At 40.5% G+C, this 26,449-nt stretch overlaps 1 protein-coding gene across 2 annotated transcripts in view; it reads left to right on the forward strand.

The window, feature by feature from the left end:
* LOC126473351 (DENN domain-containing protein 5B) overlaps nt 1-26,449 on the forward strand; it is a 483,519-nt gene that overhangs the window by 445,007 nt on the left and 12,063 nt on the right. For both annotated transcript variants that reach the window (XM_050100349.1, XM_050100350.1), the window contains 5 exons: nt 6,427-6,555; nt 6,858-6,979; nt 15,947-16,092; nt 17,070-17,188; nt 23,542-23,744. In XM_050100349.1, coding sequence (XP_049956306.1) covers nt 6,427-6,555; nt 6,858-6,979; nt 15,947-16,092; nt 17,070-17,188; nt 23,542-23,744 — 719 coding nt within the window. The remainder of the gene's footprint in view (nt 1-6,426; nt 6,556-6,857; nt 6,980-15,946; nt 16,093-17,069; nt 17,189-23,541; nt 23,745-26,449) is intronic.

The raw sequence follows: 26,449 nt of genomic DNA on the forward strand, positions 1-26,449 counted from the left end.
CGGTAGTTACTCGGCCATTGATTGATCAATCTGCAGCCCAAGACTTCTCCCATCTATCTATTGGAGAGCACATGATGACCTGTGTGGTAGTGACCACTTCCCCATCTTCCTGTCACTGTCCCAGTGTCGGGCCCATGGGCACCTGCCTAGATGGGCTTTAAACAAAGCTGACTGGGAAACTTTTACCTCTGCTGTCACCGTTGAATCTCCCCCACACGATAACATCAATGTGATGGTTGAGCAGGTGACTACAAAAATTGTTTCTGTGGCAGAAAACGCAATCCCTCACTCTTTAGGGTGCCTGAGGCGTAAGGCAGTCCCTCCGTGGTCACTGGAAAATGCTGAAGTAGTTAAGGAGTGTCGGTGAGCTCTATAGCAGCATAAGCAGCACCCTTCCCTGGAGCACCTCATAGACTTTAAACGGCTCTGTGCTCTCATTCACCAACTTATCAAACGATGGAAGCAGGAGTGTTGGGGGAGATACGTCTCTACCATTGGGTGCCATGCGTCACCTTCCTAAGTCTGGGCAAAGATCAAACTTCTTTTTGGGTACCAGACCCCAACAAGTGTTCCTGGTGTTAACATAAATGGCGCATTATCTACCGATGCAAACACGATCGCTGAGCACTTTGCTGAATACTTTGCTCAAGCCTCTGCGTTGGAGAATTAACCCCCAGCTTTTGCACTCTCAAACGGCTGCTGGAAGGGAATGTCCTCTCATTCACTACACACCACAGTGAATCTATAACGCCCCAGTTACAGAGTAGGAGTTCCTCAGTGCCTTTGCACATTGCCCACGGCCAGATCGGATCCACAGTCAGATGATTAAACATCTCTCACTTGACTACAAGCGACATCTCCTCATTATCTTCAACCGGATCTGGTGCGATGGTCTTTCCATTGCAATGGCGAGAGAGCACCATCATTCCGGTTCTCAAACCCGGTAAAAACCCGCTTGATGTGGATAGCTAAGCTTTCTTTGTAAGCTGCTGGAATGTATGGTATGTTGGCGGTTGTGTTGGGTCGGGTCCTGGAGTCACATGACCTACTTGCTCCATCTCTGGGTGGCTTCCGCCAGGGCCGCTCTACCACTGATAATCTTGTGTCCCTCGAGTCTGCCATCCGAACAGCCTTTTCCAGAAGGCAACATCTGGTTCTGTCATTTTTGACTTATGCAAAGAAGTTGGCCCCTCCCATAGTTCCATCCATATTGAGGAGGATGGAGTCCCGCAGGGCTCTGTATTGAGTCTCTCTCTATTTTTGGTGGCCATTAACGATCTAGCAGCAGCTGTAGGGCCGTCTGTCTCACCCTCTCTGTATGCAGACAACTTCTGCATTTCATACTGCTCCATCAGTACTGGTGTTGCTGAGTGTTGCCTACAGGGAGCCATCCACGAGGTGTAGACAGGGGCTCTAGCCCACAGCTTCCAGTTTTCGGCCGCAAAGTCATGTGTTATGCACTTCTGTCAGTGTCATACCGTTCATCCGGACCCAGAACTTTATCTTAATGACGATCCACTCACTGTAGTGGAGACATATCTATTCTTAGGACTGGTTTTCGATGCTCAATTGACTTGGCTTCCTCATCTTTGTCAGCTTAAGCAGAAGTGCTGGCAGCACCTCAATTCCCTCCATTGCCTGAGCAACACCAATTGGCACGCAGATCACACTACGCTGCTGCAGCTCTACAGAGCCCTTGTCCAATCCCAAATTGACTATGGGGGTGTGGTTTATGGTTCGGCAGCACCCTCAGTGCTGTATTTACTCGACCCTGTGCACCACTGTGGGGTTCGACTAGCGACAGGAGCTTCTAGGACCAGCGTACTGGTGGAGTCTGGTGTCCCTCCATTGCAGATCAGATGTGCACAACTGCTTGCCAGTTACGGAGTGCACATTCATAGTTCCCCTGAACATCTGAATTACCACCTCCTTTTCCCACCCGTGGCAGTCCACCTCCCACATCATCGGCGCAGGTCAGGGCTAACGATTGCAGTTCGCTTGCGGTCCTTTCTCTCCAAACTGGAGTCCTTCCCTTTACCGCCTGTACTTGCGGTCCGTTCACGTACACCTCCATGGTGTACACCTCAGCGACAGCTTCGTCTGCACCTTTCATGTGGCCATAAGGACTCCATTCACCCTGCGGCTCTCCGCTGTCACTTCCTCTCAATTCTTGACGTGTTCCGGGGCTCTGAAGTGGTTTACACCGATGGCTCGATGACTGATGGTTGCGTTGGCTTTGCCAACATTCACAGTGACCATATTGAACAACATTCCTTACCCAATGGCTGCAGTGTATTCATTGCAGAACTGGTGGCCATTTCTCGTGCACTTCAGTATCTCCGTTCATGCCCTGTGAAGTCTTTTCTTTTATGTACTGACTCCTTAAGCAGCCTGAAAACTATTGACTAGTGCTACCCTTGTCATCCTTTGGTAGTGTCCATCCAGGAGTCCATCTATGCCCTGGAGCAGTCCAGTCATTCAGTGGTGTTCGTCTGGACCCCTAGTCACGTCGGAATCCCAGGAATTGAATTTGCTGACAGGCTAGCCAAACAGGCTACACGGAAACCGCTTCTGGAGATGGGCATCCCCACAACTGACTTGCATATGTTATTACGCCACAAGGTTTTTCAGATTTGGAAGATGGAATGGCAAAATCTCAGTATGCACAACAAACTGCAATGCATTAAGGGGACCATGAATGTGTAGAAGTCCTCGATGAGGGCCTCTCGCAGGGATTCCGTGGTTCTCTGCTGGCTCCTCATTGGCCATGCCTGGGTGACCCACTGCTACCTCCTGTGCTGTGAAGACCCACCTCAGTGTCGGTCCAGCGCCTGGTTGACAGGGCCCATATTCTGGTGCACTGTCCCACTTTGACTACCCAGCGAAGAAATCTTGGGTTACCAGACTCGTTGTCGCCCATTTTATCTGACAACGCCTCGTTTGCTGATTTAGTTTTACGTTTTATTCGTAAGGGTGGGTTTTATCTTTTGATCTAAGTTTTAGCGCATGTCCTTTTTCCCTCTGTCTTCCACTCTAGTCCTTTTAGGGTGGAGGCAGGGTGGCTGGCTTTTCCTTTTATTTTCGTAGTCGGCCAGCCATTGTAATCTGCTTCTTCTGTTTCTTGCACCTCTCTGTTGTTTTTCTTGTCCTCTTCTGTTTGTTTAAGTGTTCGTTGCCTTTCCTTCATTCTTGTCGTCTTTCCTTTCTTCCATTTTGTGTTATGGGTCTCGTCTGTTTTATTCTCACACTTGTGGCATTGTTTTATTAGGAAGAAGGGACCGATGCCTTCATAGTTTGGTCACTTTCCTCCTCTTTTAAACCAACAAACCAACCAACACTGATTTGTCTCCACTCATGGCAAGCCATCCTGTGCTTACATTTCAGCAAGTTAGTGCCTGCCCACACAGTGAGATTTTCTGCTGCTTGTCTTCATGCTTGCCAAACCCTACCTTGAACAGCAAAGTTTTTAGATCCCTCCCCAAGTAGAATGTTTGGAGCATTATGTGCAGGGCCCTCCAACCATCTTGGATTTTGATGATTTTACAATTGGACAGGATTTGGCATGATACCCAAACAAGGTCATCCAATAACCTTATCAATCAATGCCATGGTGTTATAACTGCTTGCATAAGTGCTAGAGGTGGACCAATGTGCTATTGATTTGCTGAATTTGTGAAGTTTTTTCTCTTGAATAAATCGTCCAATTTTTCTGCAACTGTAATCCTCTGTTTCTCTGTACATGTTCTGTGCATCTATTGATTTCTGTCCCGTTTTTATGATTCCCTTGTGATGGGTAATTTTTTTGTCTTTGAGTGTATTTCTGCTTTCAAAGAAGCTATTATAAGCAAACAGATGATAAGGCACTGGGCTCACTCTTACCCCCTTGCTAGCATAAATATTCATGTACAAGTGGGAAAGTGATTTTTTGGTTGTGACAAGTGCACATAGTGAAAATTATCGTGCAGCATAGTGTTCCAAGCCAGAGACGTGCAATACATTTCGTTTGGTGTTCACGTGACCACTAATGTGTTTATTATTTGTTTTTCCTTGTTGCTTTGTGTATCTAGAGGTATCACTCTTTCACATTTTTCTGTATCCTACATTCTTTAAATGTGGGAAATAAGAGTCTTTTTATAAGACCTAGCATTTATTGGTGACCCTGATGTTTGAAAGACACATGCACTGGTTACAATGTGAGTAGTAAGAAACACCCCCACTGTATGACATGATCTAGGCTCAACCGCACCACAATGTAAACATGTAAGAGCCAACCCATCTGCGAGTATTTAATCTACGAGGTTTAGCATATTGGTAAAACAGTGCTCTTGCGTTTGGAATGTATGAGGTAAACCCCTATCCTTTCAACTGATTCATTAAATCATTTCAAGAGCGCACCAGAGAGTTTATTCAATAATTTCAGTTACTTCCTCTATTGTAGGCTAATTGATATGGTGCCCCCATCTAGTGATGATGACATTGGTGGCATATAAAACCCTAACCCATGTTAATGATTATTGCTGTTTAGTACCACTTCACCAAAGGTACCCAGCACTTTGTTATTGGATATTTTGTGGTTTTGTAAGGTTATTAAACTAATTAGGGCTGTTGAGCTGTTAAAATTTTTGTTGAATACAATGATATGCTGCTTCCTGGCCCCACTCCTCTCTGGATGGGAGAGGGTGAGACATTGAGACATCCACTCTATAACAACAAAAGTTATTGTTCTATTATTTTATCACAGTTTATTTAGAATTGGGGAATGAGCTTAGTTTTACATCTTCTGAGTAGGAATTTTGTAGACATGAGAACATCTCTAGAATTCACTTTACTTCCAAGGAAAACCTCCAGAACCTTAGCTGGAGCTGCTGGCATACTCTTACTTGGTCTGCCTGAAGTGCATTCAACATAGTGGCACATATGGCATGCGATATCTGTTTAATCAGATGTGAGATGGCTGGGGTGACCATGTCAAGTCATCCTCATTGCCTGCCTATTTGGTCTTACCTGATCAGTGTGCCAGTGAAGACTGCCACCTAACTCACTCATGTGTTCCACCACCACCACTGCCACTGGCAAATTTGGCCAGCCACTTGTGTGGCAATCGTACCACTGCTGGTAGTGTTTTGCACTGTAAGCTGCCAGACACTGACTCCTGCAGTGCTCACATGCAATTTGCCACACTGCAACCAATGGCAGATTCCGCTGTTAACTTGTGGAGCAGACAACTGGCTGCCTGCATGCCTTCATCCTGTCTGTTCAGCTGAGATGCAACAATGTTGGCGCACTTAACTCCCTAGCAGACTCTTCTGGGACTGTTATCAAATTTTTCTTGACATTTTCCTGTCATTTGCCTTATTCATGGTATGTATGTGATCTGAAACCAGTGTGCCATGTTTGGTCCACCACAGCCCACACACATGGAAGGGTCGTCTTTCTTGTCGTAGGTGTACAAGTCATGGTTCTCTGCCACATGTTGGTAGCAGGTGGCAGTACTTTTCTATGTTGCCAGACTCTGGCACATGAAGCACTCTTAACTCAGTGCCCAGATCAGTAGGGAGACGATCAGTTCTTACAGAGAAGTAATGTCTCCATCTTGTAGATGTCACCATCTGGAGTGTCCCCCTGAGCTGTTTCCACAATGATAAATATCATTGTCTGGCAACTTGTTCTTGTTTGTTCAGTTAAGTGCTTTTATGGGTGCATCATGGAAACTGCTAACATCCAGTCCTTCCCAGCGCAACTAGATGGCCGTGATCCAAGGAACTCCTCCTATGAGAGCTTTTATGACCACTTCTCTGAGTTTGGTGGCTTCTTAATTGGACCTAACCCTACGTACATTTCTATATAGCTTCAGAAGGCTTTTAGATATGTTGTTCAGCATAATGTTGTCACTTGGTTGCTCAGAGACTTGATGTTAAGCTCAAATGTAGTGATGTTCTGCAGATCCTTTCAGAAAAACATCCATTTATTGTCCTGTAGTGGATGTGAAAAGATGGAGCAGGCTTCATGGAGTCATCACAGTTCACCTTGATTTTGGTCTGGTCTGTGAACTGCTTGTGCTTTTCTAGTGTTCACATGTAGATTGCAAGCATAGAAAGGTCAATAACAGGACAAGAGTCTTTTGGGATGCTATATTTTAGGTTCCAAGTTTAGCCCTACATTTGCCAATTCCTGGTCAAAACCTGCAGTTGATGAATGTAGGCAAAGCTTCACCTGCATTGGGTATGTTATTAATGCTAATATTTTTTAGTTAACCAAGTGAAATATTATAATTTTCAGTGCTAAAAGAGTTGGCAAGAACAGAGAAACTGACATCACAATAAATTTTCTTGCTTAGTTCTTCCAGAAAAGTTTAAGTAAATAATAATTGTACCATGTATAAATTTCTTTTGATGATATTTGAAATTATTTTTTGTGTTTCCACAGAAATGTGCAAGCCATGTCAGATGTAAAAACACATATTGGCTATGCAAGAGCATGGGTGCGACTGTCTCTGGAGAAGAAGCTGCTCTCACGTCACTTGCGAACTCTCTTGTCAGATACTGCTCTTCTGAGGTCAGTGTCATACACATTCAAGATATTAGTTACTGTGTATGTAGCCAGATGTAGATATTCTGTTTCATTACAGTACTGTTTTCTTGATGTACATTTAAACACTGTGATGACAGTTGAGTATGAGATGTGTGATTTTTTTAAAAAATGATTAATATATCTCTCATTTTTATTAACTTGATCTTTCCTGAAGATAGATGAAAAATGTATGGTACAGTGACAGTATTGTGTGTATTGTACTTTGAATTTTAGAAAGCTTTATCGATTTGTATGACTATGTAACTGCTCTTCTTTTCTGTTTATAGGAGCCTTTACAAGAGATATGCATTTCTTCGTTGTGAAGATGAGAAGGAACAGTTCCTATGTCACCTCCTAACTCTGAATGCAGTGGACTATTTCTGCTTCACAAATACATATACGAATACTAGTAAGTTAATTATGACAATACAGGTTGTCATTCTATATGTTTCACAAAATACTTCCTGTTTTATATAATTTTTAGAGTTACTCCTTTAAATTTTTCAGTTTATATTTGTGTATAAGCAAGAGGATCATTATAGCTGTATTGAAATGGTTTGGTATAATAGATAACTGCTGGGAGACTCTTGCCATGTATTTGGAAACAACAGTCATTTAATTTTTGTTTACTTTTATTAGTTTAAAAATTAATTTATTTATTTGTAATAGCATTTGAACAGTCGAACAGAGTCCTTATTGCAACCCTGATACGGTGTAAGCGTCAGTGAAGTGATTTGGCTGTAACATCACTGCAAAGAGGATACTTAAAAGTTGGAGTTTTGGGATAAGACTGACTGGTTGCAGTGTGGCAGGATTAGTTAATGCATTGTTAGTATACTTTATTGTCGCATTATGATCTATAGTAAGTTCTGTACTCCATTTTCATTGTTATGTAAACCCATTTTAATCAGTTAAATACTAAAGCACACACTTTGAAACTACAGACAACAACACAAAAAAAAATCTACAACACACTCTCTCTCTTAAAAAATAAAAAATAAATAAAAAAAGAGGTTACTTGAGAGCATTTTTAATGTTGTTTTTCAATCTTATTTTCATAGTCTTTTCTTTCCCCTTCTTTTTCTTATCTGGTCGGTTGTTTTGAAAAGTTGTGCAGTAAATTTTCAGTAAAATTTCATAGATAACATATTCTGACTCCATCCATTGTTATTACTTGGTTAAGTCGAGTTATTGTTTACAAAAATTTCTACAGTAATGACATTCCATCCAAAATTTCATTTGTGAAAATATGTCAGTGGTACTTAACATCATTCACTTACAAACAGAGTTCACCTAACATGGGTTAGCATTGACTTACCACTGTTTACTTGCTGGGCAAGTTAGTGAAACAGTAATGTGAAACCTCTCAGTCTTAACAAACTTAAAAGATCCGAATTGTTTCAGTTTATGATACTAAGATCTGCGTCACCAATTTTTGCAATAATAAAGTATAACAACCTCAAAAATTAATCTATGACTTAGTGCAATATAAAATTAGTTTTATTGTCACCTTACTACGGCACATGAGCAATGTTCAAGATGACTATTAATATTCCTGCCATAACAGCGTTGCATAAAATCGCATGCAGTATGGCAAGGAACACAACCTGACATTGTTTATTTCCTTACGTAGTTACTCATATTTTCCTTATTAGCAACAACTTTGGAAGTACATTTGTATTCAGGAACATAATCAAGATCTCTATCTGAGTCACACTTACATAAATTGACCTTGGATCCGTACAAATCGTTCCCGATAAGCATTTTCCTATCATGAACACTGCACGTATTGCAAAGAAATCCACTCAAATCTTTAATTTTACAAAATAGCTAGTATGGTAGCCACCCATATTATTGAGAGGGAACATTAAAATTGTATGGGAATATAACATCTAATTTGCTTTATCTTTGCATTTGTTCTAAATAAATTATAACGTTGGCAAACACTATATACTACCCTTAAAATATCTTACCATGTTTACTGAGTATGAGATGACCTTGAATATAAGACAGTCTCCTTTTTTAAGAGAGTCCTTAAGAAAAATTTATTTTTAACATCCTAATCAGAACTACACACTGTTTTATTGACGTTAAGTGCCTGCCAAAAACATCAGAATTATACCTATTTTAAACTTATGTAATTTATTGATTGCCTAAATTTGAATAATACAAGGGGGAAAAAAGTGATTTATATTAATTTTTGTCTTCAATACCTATTTCGCTTACTAAGCCTGTTTTCTGTGGTATCACTGTTTTTATTCATCGTCCTAAAAGCATAACTGTGAAATTTGTACCTTCGCTGTCAAAAATATTTTGCTATTTCTTTCAGGTACATTACAATATGTAATGTTGTGATTGTGGTGGAATCTGAGGACACTGCCGTTTTCTACCGACTTCATATTGGATTTCAATTCTATACTGAATGAGCCAAACATATTGTTTGCCCACAGGTCTCTCATTGGCTGCACAGTACCATCAGCTGACACATACCCTTCATTCCTGTCATATGTCACAGTGAACGTCAACAAAATTACTGTTTCCTGCAGAAATGTATACCAGTGTTGTGTATCTGTCCAATTTTAAAGCCAATTCAAATGGATTTAGACAAACTGCAGTTTAAACATGGTAGATGTCCATAAAAAGCCAAAGTACATGGTATAGGTTGCCATGGTTGGCAGCACGAAATAATTTGCTGCCTGCTCACTACTGCCCTCCCTGCACTTATCGTAGTTCTCAGCCAAGCTGGTTTCACTGTTCCCCCTCCACCCTATCCATAATGCTGTGCTTGAGCAACTGTGGCATACAGGCCGCAATATCTTCTACCATGCAGGTCGTATGCAACAACATCAACTGCTACGTAAATGAAAGATTGCAACCACAGTTCAGTGAAATTCTCAAACATTCGTTCATCCCGCGGTCTAGTGATGACTGTTGGTACTACTTCCACAGTGGGTCTTGCTGCTGTATTGTATTCTTGTGATAACAGTTACAGCCAGTTTAAGGTGTTTTATTTAATTTTTTAGACATTCTGGATTCTGGGGATTGATTTTCTTTCTTGATTCGTTTGAATGTCACCATCATGTTCTAAAAGTGATTAAAAGGTGGTGACTTTTTTATCCAGTACTCTAATATGTGAACAGTGACCGAATTTCTGATTTGAAACCCAGTTGGTAAATCATTACAGATCTCAATAATCACAAAAATTATTGACTTTCATTCACGTTCAAGTACTGTTTTTGAAGGATAACATTTTTGCCTTTCAATGTACACTTCACTTAAAAAGTACCACAAGTATACAGTATCCATAATACATGTGAATTTTTATTGCATACCTGTTCAAATACAACAAGAATTTGTAAGATGATAGCATTAAATTCTATGTCCTTCTATGTTCCAGAAAATTAACAAATTTTAAGCAGAGCAATAGATTGTTGTTGTGAGTAGTTCATAGTTTCTCGCTTATCCCTTGCATGAGTACCATGTTAGTCAAATGCCACATGATTGTTTGAGCAAGGTCAATACTGCATCGAGCACTTCAGTATGTAAGGAAATCTCGAACCTGTCAGAGTGCGAGTATCATTTGTCCTTCCTACCCTCCTGAATTCTTCAAAATAAATCTGCACACGACCTCAATAGCCCGAGTTTCATTTTTAAATGTCAATCTATTAAATAATGTAAAAACATTGACCTCAGCAGCAATAGTTTAATATGTGAATATAAGACAACTCCATAGATTTTGAATGACAAATTTGGGAAAAAAACTTTCTTCTAATCCAGTAAATATGGTACTAATTTTCCTAGTTTTGCACTGTACTTCAATTGCTAGTGAAATTTATAGCATTGGTATTGTCACAGAAGAAGCTGAGTAGCACCATGGTGTAATGGTTATGATACTAAACTGTTGCATGGAGGGTCATGAGTTCAAAACTCACCTGGATTGTACAATTTTAATTTCTAAATTTGGTTTGAGTACATTCTAGAAGTATCCACAAATGTTAAGAATAGGCAGTTTGATCCACATTCTTGTATGTGCAAGTGCTGAATAAACCTTTGTAAAGTGAAGTTAGTGTTCATCATTCACCTAATTACACCTTCTTCTATGTCACATTATTCTGGTGGAGGCGCCGGGTATTGGAACTTGTGATAGTGCACATTATCGACGACACTGGCTCCCATCCGGCCACGACGGAGCTGCCATTTACGTGGCAAGAAACCCAAGTTCGAGCCATATTCAACAGGTCACAATCTATCGAAGGCAGAAGAAGAAGAAGAAGACATTACAATGTCAGCATCTGTGTGCCACCACATGAGACATCCTTCCTGGTTCTCTGGTGATGATGGCCAAGATCCAAACAAGTAGCTGAAGGTATATGACCGTATAGCCAAATTTAACAAATGGGACACAGTGGGTTTGGCTAACATATTTTTCTACTTGGAGGGCACTGGAAAGCAATAGTATAAGAACAGCGAGGAGAAGTTCACAAGCTGGGAAGTATTCCAGGCGGAACTGCGCAAGTATTTCGGCGACACACGACGACAGAAGTGCAAGGCTGAAGATAAATTAAAGTGCATGGCCCAGTGTGCAGGAGAAACTACACCATCCTACATTCAAGATGTCTTGGAGCTGTGTAAAATAGTGGATCCTAGAATGAAGGAGGAAGATAAGGTTGCACATCTCTTGAAGGATGTTGCTGAGGACATGTATCAAGCCTTACTCCTGAAGGTTTCGACAGCAGACGACTTCATAAAATGGTGCCAGTGTATCGAGACGATGCATCAAAAAGGAATTACACTTAAGAAGTTTGAACAGCTTCCAAACATTGTATCAATGTCTGTGATGGAGGAAGGAACTGATGTCACAAGTGTTCTTCATCAGATAGTGAGAGAGGAAGTTCAGAAGGCACTTGGATTGCACGGTGAGCAAAAAACTGAGACGCTTCATGAGGTCATGAGGGAGGAAGTGGAACAGACATCGAACCCAATCTCTCGTCCTTCATTTCCCTTTAAAACAGTGAAAAGTCGAGACCCAGGTGAAGTTACATTCCTACAATGCTGCTTGAGGAATCTGTTTGGGCATCAAGGAAGACTGACGTCGGGAGAACCCATGTGAATCAACCAGTATGTTTCCACTGTGGATGACCAGACATGTGGTGTGCTATTGTTGAGAAAGGTGGCAGATATTTGATGACGCCCATGCCAGAAGACAGCAGTCCGATCTTAACAGACACCAACTCCAGGATGCCGAAGATGAACTAGAAGATGTGGGTGCAGGACGATGTAGATCACCATTGCCGCAAGCTAGCCACTCGAGAGGACACTCCCCAGCATGCCGATCAAGATCTCCATCGCCGTTTAGAAGCTCCAGCCGATCACCTAGCCGCTGCAACATGGAAAACTAAAGGGTGCGACCTTCCTTGGAGGTGAGGCCGCTGAAGAGAAAAATCCTCCGCTGTCGATCACTACAAAAGTGATAGGAAACTATGTTGATATCCTCATGGATGGCCGACCAGCCCAAGCTCTTGTGGACTCTGGAGCATCATATTCAGTCATTTCAGAGAAGTACTGTCGCCAGTTGCAGAAAACCGTATTCGTCGACAACAAAACTTATCTGCTGAAGACTGCTAATGGGAAATATGTAAAAGGTACAGGAAGATGTGTCATTCATGTGGGTATAAGTGGCCATACACAGCCTTTAGAATTCATCATATTACAAGAGTGTAGTCATGACGTCATTCTCAGATGGGACTTTTTGATAGCTTCTCAGGCAATTATAGATTGTGGTCGCTCGAAGATTATGCTAGATGAGATGAGATACTGTGGACAGGAAGATGGGCATCAGAGTGTGTGGAGACTGTGTGCTGGATGAAGTGATCATTTCTGCAGTCAGCGCTAGAAAGGTAACTGTCACGTGTCGTGCCATGCATCAACCCACGGATCTTTTAGTGGAATGTAAGAGGAGCTGAAGAATAATTTGGTCACCCCAGCCTCTGTCGTCTCGTTTAAGAATGGATTTGGTGAATTGTGGATAGTTAACTGTCGCCAAGAACCACAGATCCTTCCAAGATGCATGTGCATAGCAAACACAGAGCTGTTAATTGAAGAACAACTGAGTCTCATAGAAACCTCCTATGCCGAGTCTGTGGGTGAAATTAGCACTACCACTATGAGACAAGATCTTCTAGCTCGACTACCACAAGATCTCACTAAGTAACAACAGAAGAAGCTACTTGTCATTCTTCAAGAGTTCTCTGAATGCTTCTGTTCACAGGTGAAGGGCAAATTAAACAAATGGACGGTGAAGCACGGGATTAGCACTATCAACTAATAAGCCAGAGAGCATACTGTGTGTCAGCAACAGAACGTCGAATAATTCACGACGAGGTAGAGAAAATGATGAAGAATGACATCATTCAGCCTCCGCAGAGCCCATGGTCATCACCAGTGGTTCTCGTTAGGAAGAAGGGTGGCAGTTGATGCTTTTGTGTTGATTACAGGAAGCTTAATAAGATAACTAAAAAGGACGTTTACCCTCTTCCACAAACTGACGATACACTAGATTGTCTGAAGGGGGCTAAGTTTTTCTCAACCATGGACATGTACTTGGGATACTGGCAAATCAGAGTAGATGAGGCTGATCATGAGAAAACTGCATTCATCACCACTAAGGGTCTTTATGAGTTTAAGGTAATGCCGTTTGGTTTGTGTAATGCACCAGCAACTTTTGAACAGATGATGAATAATGTTCTAAGGCACCTGAAGTGGACGATATGTCTTTGTTATTTAGATGACATTATAGTGTTCTCAGAGACATTTGATAAACATATAAAAAGACTGAGGGCCATTCTTAAGTGTCTCCAACAAGGCGGACTGACACTTAATCCAATAAAGTGTCTCTTTGGAGCAAAAGAAGTCAAAATACTTGGATACTTTGTGTCAAACGAAGATGTACGGCTAGACCCACAAAAGGTGAGATCTATAATGGAATTTCCTATTCCTAAAAGTATTAGAGATGTGGGAAGCTTCCTCAGATTATGTTCTTATTACTGTCGTTTTATCAAAGACTTTTGTATCAAAGCCAGGTCACTCCAAGAGTGGTTAAAAGCCAATGCTAAATTTATCTGGTGGTGCTCAACAAGATTCTTTCGATGTGCTGTGATAAGCTCTGACGACTGACCCAGTACTTGGTCTGTATTATGAGAGAGCACCTACAGAACTACTCACAGATGCCAGTGGGTATGGGATTGGTGCTGTTCTGGTGCAAATTTTGGATGGAAAAGAGAAGGTTATAGCCTATGCTTCTAAGACACTTACAAAAGCTGAGAGAAACTACTCAACTACAGAAAGAGAATGTCGTGCTGTGATCTGGGCAATGTGCAAATTTCAACAGTATCTCTATGGAAAGGCCATTCACAGTTGTGACAGACCATCATTCACTTTATTGGTTGACAGGTCTTAAGGATCCAACAGGACAACTCACCAGGTGGGCACTAAGTCTTCAAGGGTATGACATTACCATAGTGTACAAAAGAGGAAGAGAACACCAAGGTGCAGACTGTCTCCAAAGAAATGCTGTGCAAGACCATCAAGATTTTGATGAAGATAGTGACTCTCTTGCTGCGCTCCAGGATCTCTCTGCTGAGCAGAAGGAGGGCACCAAGATATCTCAAATTATGCTTGCCGTAAATTGATCAGAGGATGTGATTGTAGGTAGTTAATGGATTACTTTGCAAGAAAAACTTTGATCCATTTGTAAAGAGGTGGCAACCTGTGATTCCTAAACACATATGCCTAGATGCTCTACAGCGATAGGATCTGCAAGAGATTTTTCTGGCCAGGTTTATTTAGGTATGTCCGCCACCATCTGTTGCACTGTCGAGAGTGCCAGAGGAGATAGGCAGTTCCTCAGAAACCACTTGACCAACTCATACCAATTCCACCAGCCGAAACGCATTTCCAGCATGTTGGGATTGACCTCCTCAGACGATTTTCAACATCTGCTAGTGGCAATAGATGGATTATTGTTTGCACTGATCATGTGACACGCTATGCAATTACAAAGACTTGAAAACAGCTGAAGCTTTCGAGGTAGTCAAATTCATTGTGGAAGACGTTGTATTAAAACACAATGCCCCAAGGTTGTTAATTATGGATCGAGGGAATGTTTTTCAATCGAATCTTATGACAGAGATAAACTGTCGGTGCAACATTACTCATTACATGGTGACTGCATACCATCCGCAAACTAATGGGCTTACTGAACGCCTTAATAAGACCTTGGCTGACGTGCTCTCAATGTTCGTCAATGTTGAGCAGAGCAACTGGCATGAGGTGCTACCTTTCGTGATGTTTGCTTACAACACCGACAAACAAGACACCACAGGATTTACGCCATTTTTCCTGGTGCATTGGTGTGAGGTGACTACGACAATGGACACTGTGTTTCTGTTACATCCTGATTACGTGGACGACGACTACATCGGCCAGGTGTTAACCAGAGCTCAGAAAGCTCGGCAGTTAGCTCGACTCCGCAGGCTGCATGCTCAAGAAAACGATCGCCGAAGATATGACACAAGTCACCGCTCTGTTGTCTACGAGCCTTGTGACTCTGTCTGGATCTTCACTCCTGTTCGGAAGGTTGGTCTCTAAGAGAAGCTCCTCAGGTGCTACTTTGGGCCTTATAAGGTTGTAAGACAATTGTCTGATGTTACTTAAAAGTTGAAGATTTCGACCCCGACGCAAGACGACGAACGATCAGAGATATGGTCCACGTCCTTTGAATGAAGCCCTACAAGGATCCTGCAACCCAGGGTAAATTCGAAGCTCCAGCAACAGGCAGCAAATAGAAAGGTGACGAAGAGTGTAGCAGCAAAAGAAGTTCTAAGAAGATCATTGCCAGGGCGAGAATCAGTCATCAGGAATCAGAGTATGCAGGACTGATGACTCGTCCCCAGACTAGGAGGACGTAACACCAAGATGCTGTTCCCTTAAGGAGGGAGCAATGTTTGCAGACGATGCTGAGTAGCACTGTGGTGTATTGGTTATGATACTAAACTGTTGCATGGAGGATCATGAGTTCAAAACTCAGCTGGACTGTACAATTTTAATTTCTATATTCGGTTTGAGTGCATTCTAGAAGTATCCACAAATGTCAAGAATCATTGTACTGGCATGTTCTGTAGCTGTATATATACTGTATGTGTTCTGGCCAGAGGCAGTTTGATCCGCACTCCTGTATGTGCAAGTTCTGAATAAACCTTCGTGAAGTGAAGTTAGTTTTCATCATTCATCTAATTACACCAAATTACATCTAATTACACCTAATTACACCTCTACATGACAGTATAGTTAAGTGTTTTGCATTTAATGTTGTTTCCAGAAATGCCATACCGTGTGGTGATATTCCCATCTCGTAAAGCTAGTGCTTCCACTACTACAGCCAACGTATGGGTAGCAGTCTCTGGGACGCTTGGAGAAACATCACATGTTCCTGTACCACGAGGTTCCTTGGAGTTTGTTTTTCATGTAAGCATTGTAAACTAAGTTAAACTTAATTTTTGAACACTGTTTACTTTCTAAACTTTAGGACAGCACGGTATATGTTATTTTATTGTTTTATTGCATAAACACACTATGATTAGCTGTTGATTCCTTCATAATAATGAAGCAACCATTTAAAAGCTATGGTAACATTTTAATAATATCAGCAAATACCAAACGCTGTGGATTCATACTTGAAAACAATATTCTTTTCCTTCTTCTTCAAACCATGAGCAATATTCTACTGTTTGCAGCAGTTGTTAAAACTGTTCCTTGATTTCATGTAACAGAGAATTTATGGTAAACAATTGTAAACATCATATTACTATGCACCTTCACTATGACAGATGGCAGCACATTGCTTTATTGGAAAGTAAATAAAGCAAAAATAGTATTTTCATACTGGGTATGGCATAGCCCAGCAAAGTTTGTGCATGGCAGTACTATCTCATGTTGTGTTTTGGAAAAAAAATATGGGGATTTATTCATATAATCAGTGCTAATGAAAAACACAAGAAGAGTGAGAATTTTCACAGTCACAGCCCCCCTTTACAATGAGATATTACAACTGTACATGATGCATGGACATCTTGAGAACACCGAAGATCATGTTTTATTGATAGAAAGACAAAAAACAGGTATTCAGCAATAATTATTTAATTACTAATGATTTGCTGCTTTGTTCCTTGTTCTGTTGTTGGTACAGTGTTGTAATTGTTCAACACAACTGGCTGTATGCATCATGTGGCAAAACTTAACTTAAAAAATGCACTATTCTTAGTTAAGGCTCACACTGTGTTTGTCAGGATGTATAATACTCCTGACCGGCACAATCTCTCTTTATTGCATGATAATATCTGATAGAAATGAAAAAGTATTTACATTGAGTATAGGGTCATTTTACTTTGTAAATAATCATTACAGCTACAGATGATTAAAATTATGTTTTATTGCCAATGCAGCACAAGAACCTGGGCCTACTGACAACACTTCGTATTGGGCATGACAACAGTGGTCCATCACCAAGATGGATGATAGAACATGTAGTAGTCAGGAATGAAATTGCAGGCCATACATATAAGTAAGTTCTCCAGAACATATTTTTATTTTACTGGCACTATGACATTTGTTTACTATGCATCCTTAATCTTACGTTTAATTTCCAAAATTACCTTAGTGTGTGAGATATTTATGTTTGATGTAAGTTACCTATTTTGTAATGATAATTGAATGTAACAGTTTTTATATAACAACAAAAACAATCAATTATTGATAAATTATTTAATTGGATAGATAAAAAATCTACTCACCAAGCAGCGGCAGAACACACACATAAAAGACTGTTGTGAATGGCAAGCTTTCAGAGCCAGTGGCTCCTTCTTCAGGCAGAAGGGTTGGAGGGGAAAGAAGAAGGGTGAAGGAAAAGGACTGGAGAGGTCTAGGAAAAGGGTTAGATTTTGGGAAAGTCACCCAGAACTGCGGATCAGGGGAAACTTACTGTACAGGATGAGAAGGAAAGACTGATTGTTGGGGACTCCATCGGATGAGATTTGAAAACTTGAGAGCTTAAGTTGGGAAACAGGGTAATATGCAAGACAAAGATTACTACTAAAACATCATACATGAATTAATATGAGTGAGAAGCTAAGTACATTGTATGTAACAGGGTTGGGAGGGGGTGGTGAAAAATAGACGGGAAACACAATGAAAGAGGTAGAAAACTAAAATGTAGTGAGGAAAAGAGCAGTTACAGTGAAGAAAAGCTGAGATGGAAGAAATTAATGTAAATTAAGCCCAGGTGGTTGGCGAGAACCAAGGACATGTTGTAGTGCTAGTTCCCACTTGTGGAGTTCTGAGAAACTGGTATCTGGGTGAAGAATCCAGATGGCACGTGTGGTGAAACAGGCGCCGAGGTCACGAATGTCATGTTGCAGAGCATGCTCTGCAACAGGATATTGCAAGTTGCCAGTATATACCCTCTGTCTATGCCCATTAATCCTAATTGGTAATTTGGTGGTAGTCATGCCATTGTAGAAGGCTGAACAGTGTTTACATGATAGCTGGTATATGCTGTGTCATTTCGCGGGTGGCTCTCCCTTTGATAGTATATGTTTTGCCAGTTACGGGGCTATTACAGGTGATGGCAGTAGGGTGTATAGGGCAAGTCTTGCAGCTTGCCAATCACAACAGTCTTTTATGTGTGTGTTTTGCCATTGCTTGGTGAGTAGATTTTTTATCTCACTAATTAAATAACTGTTTTTTTTTTATACCTGCACATAGAGTGCAAAGAGATAACTTGAGATTAAGTGAGGATCACACAGCAACACATACAAAATAAAATGTAACATAAATCTTGACTACTTCAGAGATCATAGCTGGCGAGTATAAAATTACTACATATTAATATTTTTCAAAATGGCAACCAGTTGTCAGAAGTGACTTTAGTAACTCAAGAAAAATACAACTTTAATATATTTCCCTTAAAAAAAAGGTGTGTGTGTGTGTGTGTGTGGGAGGGGGGGGGGGGCAGAACAGATATTGTTAAAATAATGTTGATACAAGGAAGAATGAATGTCTAATGTTTATTGCTCTGGGCCAGTGAAATACTCTAAAGGAAGATAGAGACAGGAGAAGTTAATCAAAGTGTGAAAATAAAGACAGACTTGTAAAATTAGCAACATACTGAACAGTACTGGTAGCACATAATATATGAAAATGGAAAGAAATTCACAAATTTGCTTCACACTCTAAATTTCCCATATTAGGTAAGCTGTTATTACTATACAGATGTTTCAGGGAGCTTTCACTAAGTAACAAAAGAAGAGAAGAAACTTTTCATTTGTGTGTTCTTATTGTGTGTAGTTTCTTTATAACTGTTAGTGGTATTTCAAATCTGTTAGTGCAACTACAATAAAATGTGTATTTTGTTACCAGATATCTTGTTATAGGTTCTAAATACATTCTCACTGCAGGAGAAAGAAACAACCACAATAATATAAATATAGAGATAACTATGTAATATGAAATACAGATGTAAAAAGAAACAATAAACTCAATAAGTAACTAATATGAATAAAAATTTAAAAGGAAAAGACTGTAAGCAGAAAATAACGTGTTATAACAGAAGCTAACGAAATCAGTACTGTAGTGCTAATGGAGACACAAGAATGCATAGAAAAAAGCCAGAGGAATTCATCACCGAAAACAACATACACAAGTTAACAACAAACCCAAAAAACAGATTTCATACGTATGTTAAAAACACACTCAGAAACACATAACATACATTTTCAGACAGGGAGGAAGAAAAAGCTCTTTGAAAATGATAGAACAACAAGAAATACCAATCAGCTAATGGAACCCATAAAAATCTAAAAATCCCATGCACAGCAATAGTGCTTTCCTGCCATGTAGGAAGTGCTGCTCTTCCTTGTGTACGTTCAATATCCCCCATAAGCCCTATTTGGTACCAGTCCCACACACTTGAGCAGTATTGTAGGATGGGTCACTAAAGTGTTTCAGGTGCAATCATCTTTGCAGAATGATTGCATTTCTGTACTGTTCTACCACAGAACAACAGCTTGCCATTGCTTTTCGTATCACTGACCTTATGTGTTCTTCTGTTTCCTATTCCTACAAATTGTCACACCCAGCTATCTGTACGAGTTTACTCCAACTGTTACTCGCTGATATTACAGTCATAGGACACTACATTTTTTTGTTTTGTGAAGTCATAGCTTTACATTTCTAAACATTTAAAGCAAATTGCCAGTCTTTGCACCTCCTTGAAATGTCTGAAGATCAGACTGAATATTTGTGCAGCTTGTTTCATGTAGTAGGCCTCACTTCTTTATATAGATAACTGCATCATCTGCAAAGAGCTGGAGGTTATTATTAATATTGTCTGCAACATCAGCAGCAAGGGGCACCTCTCACTTCTCTGAAGCACATCCAAATTTACTTCTACATCTGTTGAAGACTTTCCATTCAAGATAACATGCTGTGTTCTGCCTGTCAAGAAATTACCAATCCAGTCACAAATGTTGCTTGCTATCCCCATATGATCACTCTTTTGATAAAAAGCACATGTGTAACATTGCGTGAAATGCCTTTCAGAAGTCAAGAAACACTGATTCTGATTGCCTTACCTATTGTCATTTTACCGATTCTGGTTGGCATAGGGGTTGTAATTCTGTTAGAGATACCTGATTACATTGAGATCTACTGATCTCAAAGATAGTGGACTGTAGTGCTTTGGATCACTTCTGCTGTCCTTGTAGATGAATGTGACCTGTGCTTTTTTCAAACTACTTGCAGTTTTTTGTTTGAGTGATCTTTGGTATATAATGGTTAAAATAGGCTAACTCAGTTGCAGTTGTGGTATAGAATCTGTCAGGGAGCCCATCAAGTCCCAGAACTAACTTTAGTTACAAAGATTCCAGCTGTTTCTCAATGCCACTGACTCTAATAACTACTTTACTCATTTTTATAGTGGTACAAGAATTAAATTGGGGCAATGGTGTTGGGTTTTCCTTTGTAAAGAAACATTTGAAAATGAAGTTAAGCATATCTGCTTTTGATTTGCTTCCCTCAATTTTAGTTCACGTCTCATCCATGAGTATATGGACACTGACTCCGATGCCACTAACAGCCTTTACATACAGCCAGAATTTTTTAAGGGTTTTGTGAGAGATCTTTTGATAATATTGTGCTACAGATGTCATTGAAGGTTTCACACATTGCCCTCTTGACAAGCAAACACATTTCATTTGGCCTCTCCCTGTCCCTAACCTTTTGCTTTGTGTTACATCTATTACATCTGTTCCATTTATTTAGAAAGCAGAAATGCTTAACTCTATTTTTAAAAGTTCTTTGCAAAGAAAAACCCAGGGGTATTGCCTCAGTTTAATTCCCATATCACTGAATAGATGAGTGAAATAGATATTAGTGTCAGTGGCATTGAGAAATAGCAGAAATTGTTAAAACTGAACAAAACCTCAGAGCCCAATGGACTCCTGATCAAATTGTATACCCAATTTGCAGCTGAGTTAGCCCCTCTGTTAACTATAATGTATTGCAGATCTGTCAGACAAGAAAACTATGCCCAGTAGATGGAGGAAAGCATATGTCACACCCACCTGCAAGAAGGGTAGCAAACGTGACTCACAGAAGTACCGTCCAATATCGTTGACGTGCACTTGTCACAGAATCTTAAAACATGTTCTGCGCTCAAACATAAAGAGGTATCTAAAATAGAATGTCCTTTCCATGCCAAACAGCATGGATTCTGGAAACATGGGCCATGTGAAATCCAGCTCACACTTTTCTTACGTGACATACTGAAACCCACAGATCGAGGCAGCCAGGTAGATGCATTATTTCTTGATTTCCAAAAAGAATTTAACTCAAGACCACACTCATGCTTATTATCAAAAGTATGATCATATGGGGTATCAAGTGAACTTTTTCACTGGATTGAAAATATTTTGATAGGGAGGATGCAGCATGTTATCTTGGATGTAGAGTCAAAAGATGTAGATGTAACTTCGGGTGTACCCCAGGGAAGTGTGTTGGGATGCTTGCTGCTCTTGTTGCTTATTAATGACCTTGCAGATGATACAAACAGTAACCTCAATCTTTTCGCATATATGCAGTTATCTACAATGAAGTACAGAGTGAGAGAAGCTGAACAAATATTCAGTCGGATCATGACAAGATTTCAAAGTGGTGCACAGACTGGCAACTAGTTTTAAATTTTCAGAAATGTAAAATTGTGCACTTTACAAAATGAAAAATGTAGTATCCCATGTTTTACACTATAAATGAGTTACAGTTGGGATCACTAAACTCATAGAAATACCTGGTTGCAACATTTTGTAGGGACATGAAATGTAATGATTAAATAGCTCACTCACGGGTACAACAGGCTGCAGAATTTTGTTTATTGGTAGAATAATAGTGAAATAGCATTGATCTACAATAGAGATTGCTTACAAATCACTTGTGCGACCTCTCCTAGAATATCGCTCAAGTGTGTGGGACCCCTACCAAATAGGGTAAACAGTGGATATCGATCATACGCAGAGAAGGGCAACATGTATGATCACAGGTTTGTTTGATCTGCAGGAGAATGTCACAGAGATGTTGAAAGAAGTAAACTGGCAGACAGTTTGAAGGTAGATAACATAACTGTCCTGAGAATGCGTACTTACAAAGTTTCAATAACCAATTTTAAATGATGAATCTAGTAATAAAAAAAAGGAAAATCCAGGATGGAATAATGATAGTATTATGAAATGGATAGATTGCTAGTCGCCATATAGAGGAGAGAGGAGATGTTGAGTCCTGGTCAAGCACACCAAAAAGACTGCCAAACATGAGAGCTTTCGGCCAAAAGGCCTTGTTTTAAAATAACACACACACACACACACACACACACACACACACACACACACACACACACTAGCACAGTTCACGCACACCAAAAAGACTGCCAAACATGAGAGCTTTCGGCCAAAAGGCCTTGTTTTAAAATAACACACACACACACACACACACACACACACACACACACACACACACACTAGCACAGTTCACGCACACATAACCCAATGTGTGTGCTTGGATTAATGTGTGTGTGTGTGTGTGTGTGTGTGTGTGTGTGTGTGTGTGTGTGTGTGTTTTGTCTCCTTAAGGAGAATGTCCTTTGGCCGAAAGGTCACATGTTTAGCAGACTTTTTGGTGTGTCTCTCTGTGAATCAATATCTGCTATATATGATGCGTAGCAATCTATCCATTTTGTAGTATTGCAATGACACTAGTACTATAATACAACCCTTTGCGTTTCACTCCCAGAGGTGTCGTGGGGACAAGATTAGATTAACGACACACACAAGGCATTTAAATAGTCATTGTTCTCACACTCCATACATGAATAGAACAGGAAAAAACCCTTATAACTGATGCAATGGGATCTAACCTCTATCATGCACTTCATAGTGGTTTACAGAGTACAAATGTTGATGTAGGTGTGGATGACTCTCTACAGTGACTGTATACCATGGAATTTCCCTCCTATCATGAACTGTACTACTATCCAGTGCATGGTCAGCTATTCTTTTAAGCTTGAGCCACAGTTCCTCAACATGCTCCTGTAGATCGTGTGTCTTGGCTTATTTATGTAAATAAAGTGGTGCTTTTATGTTTTTGAGTAATGCAGGCAGCCTCAGTTGTTTTCTCTCATTTTATTATAGCTGTGCACAGAGGGTGTGTGCATGATGCCCATGGACTTTTTAGCTGATGAATTAAATTGATTTTGATTTTAGTTTATTCCTTGTGTAATATTAACTCCTGTTTAGTTCAGTCATTGAAAAGCAGTAGTATGATTGCAGTCTTTGTATTTTGCTAATGAGATTCTTCTTCTGTAATGTGAAGGTTTCCATGTGGTCGATGGCTCGGTCGTGGCATTGATGATGGCTCAACAGAAAGATTATTGGTAGGAGAACTGGTTCCCCGTCATGTAGGGAGTGAGCAACTGGCAGAGACCTGCTGGACACCGCCTCGATGCCGCAGTCCTTCAGTGCCAAGGCGTCCATCAGAAACGCGGCCCTCTCCAGAAGATATACAACAGATGCTTGGTAAGCAAATATACTCATTGAGGTAGTGTCAAAGAATTAGTTATAATTTTGTAATTACATAGTGTTGTAGTTTATACTGTAAGTATGGAGTGGAAAATTTTAATTTGTTAACTGCTTACTGATACTTAAATAATAGGCATTAAGCGATGATGAAAGTAATGTAAGTCCCTTTTGAGGCTGCAACATTCTTCCACATCTGTCATACAAAGACCACTTCCCTAAATTGTCACAAACTTTTTTGTGCAAATTGATTTATTGTAATTAAAATCATTTTGCTTTATAAGTTACACAGTTTTAAAAGTGCTTGAACCATTTATGGACATACTGTGATGTCAATGCCTCAAAAATGGAAGAATTCAACAATTTCTCGTGGCAATGAAACTTACTGTCAATGTATTTTTTGTTTGATCTACAGGAACAAAAAGAATTCATTAGGCGATAAATCAGGTAAATGTGAACCATGATACAGTAATTTGATGTGCTATGCAATAGCTGGTATTTTAATGATGTTGACTGTATTTACTCGAATCCAAGCCACACTTTTTTTCCGGTTTTTGTAATCCAAAAAACCGCCTGCGGCTTACAATCGAGTGCAAAGCAAGCGGAAGTTCTTAAAAATGTTGGTAGGTGCCGCCACAACTAACTTCTGCCGTCGAATGTATGTAGCGCTACACAGGCATGCTTTGTAGGCACAAAGATAAATACTGGCGCCAAAACCTCTGCGCCAGTAAATAAATTTAAAAAAAAGGTAGAAGACGAGCTTTTTTTTCTCCGCCCCGAGTTTCGACCACTGCATTTTCATACATTATCCAACGAAGTAAATACAAATTTTGTATTGTTCATCTTCGAATGTAGCAGAATTTCAATGTACTATGAAAATCCGACTCGTAAGACTGTTTGGGATGTTTGTCAATACGGCCAACTCTACGTTCTGAATTTTTTCCTACCTGTGAGAAGAGGTGGTTGCTAATAGGAACCTGATGAAATGTGAATCACCTGCAGTATTCTCTTCACCATAAGAATAATACGAATATGAACATTTTCCCATGTATTCTTTCGTGTTTGCTGCTATCTTATTTAAATCCTGTCTGCCCAATAAAATACGAAACTAGAGTGAGACAACAGCAAACATGGAAGAATATACGTATAGTGTCGTGTTTATATTCGTATTATTCTTATGCGCAATAGTGATACTGTCAGAAATGATGATGATGATGAGCGTTTGGCGTCATTGGCCGGGAGGCCCCTCGCGGGGCAGGTCCGGCCGCCATATCGCAGGTCTTATTACATTCGGCGCCACATTGGGCGACCTGCACGCCGGATGGGGATGAAATGATGATGAACACAACACAACACCCAGTCCCTGAGCGGAGAAAATCTCCGACCCAGCCGGGAATCGAACCCGGGCCCAGAGGACGGCAATCCGTCACGCTGACCACTCAGCTACTGGGGCGGACACTGTCAGAAATGAAGCACAGCAACTGACTAGATTTTTAAATCTAAGGTACTAAAGAAGCGGCCACAAAGATTTTCAAACGGAGAAAAATGTTCGCTAAACTCTCATTCAGAACATCCTCTATCATCAGACGAAGCACGTGAAAAAGGAAGGGTACTCGTATAAATACGGACGGAGTGCCTGACACATAGCAATGGCTACCTGGTATAGCTTAACTGCTAAGCTTACGACTCAAACCGAACTACTGTAGCTGTATCATCATTCATTCGACCTATTGTGTCTCATATTACAATGGATCACCTTTGTTTCGATTTGGAGGTGCGGCCTAAAACTTTTCTCTCCCCTTGAATTTCGAGTTTCAAATTTCAGGTGCGGCTTAGATTCGGGAAAATTTTTTTTTTTTCCCTTTATTTCGAGTCTCATTTTTCAGGTGCGGCTTAGATTCGAGTGCGGCTTAGATTCAAGTAAATACGGTATTGTAACAATTTCAGTTTTTTTCCTGATTTCACTGATCACCTGGCAAAGAAATTGTTGTCTTCCATTGAAAATCAAGTGTTTGCTTGTCTCTCAAAAACGTGTTGTGAGGCATAATTCGTTGGCACAGCACATCGGGAAAGGAAAACCATTCATATCTGTGCGTTATGTCATCGGCATTAACGTCATGGGGGCTATAGTCGACTTTACATGCTAGGGGGGTTCCTGGCATGTCATGATGGGGCAGCCCATGACTTTAAGTAAGTATGTGAATCAGGTCCATGTGTCGCCAATGATCACCCATGCCTGGTCTAAAGCGTGAAGTACAAAGCGGTGGTTGCTGCCTGTTCAATGGGACCAAAGAAATGAGTGATCATTTACTTGGAAGTGCTTCATGTACGAACCACTTTGTTGATTTTGGCTTGTCTTGGAACACCCAAATACTATATTCACCCACGTATAAGATGACCCTGATTGTAATATGACCCCATGTTTTTCAAAACCCTTCATGAGAAAAATATATTTTGAACATATTTTGACTAATCAGAATTACAAACTGTTTTATTGACATAAAGTATCTGCCCCAAAAGTTAACGTTATACCAGGCCCGCCCGGTTGGCCGTGCGGTCTAACGTTTGGCTTTCCGGGTGGGAAGGAGTGCCAGTCCCCGACACGAATCCGCCTGGCGGATTTGTGTCGGGGTCCGGTGAGTTGGCCAGTCTGTGGATGGTTTCTAAGCAGTTTTCCATCTGCCTTGGCAAATGCAGGCTGGTTT

The sequence above is a fragment of the Schistocerca serialis genome, chromosome 4 (genome assembly GCF_023864345.2).
Source record: "Schistocerca serialis cubense isolate TAMUIC-IGC-003099 chromosome 4, iqSchSeri2.2, whole genome shotgun sequence".
Taxonomy (NCBI): Eukaryota; Metazoa; Arthropoda; class Insecta; order Orthoptera; family Acrididae; genus Schistocerca; species Schistocerca serialis.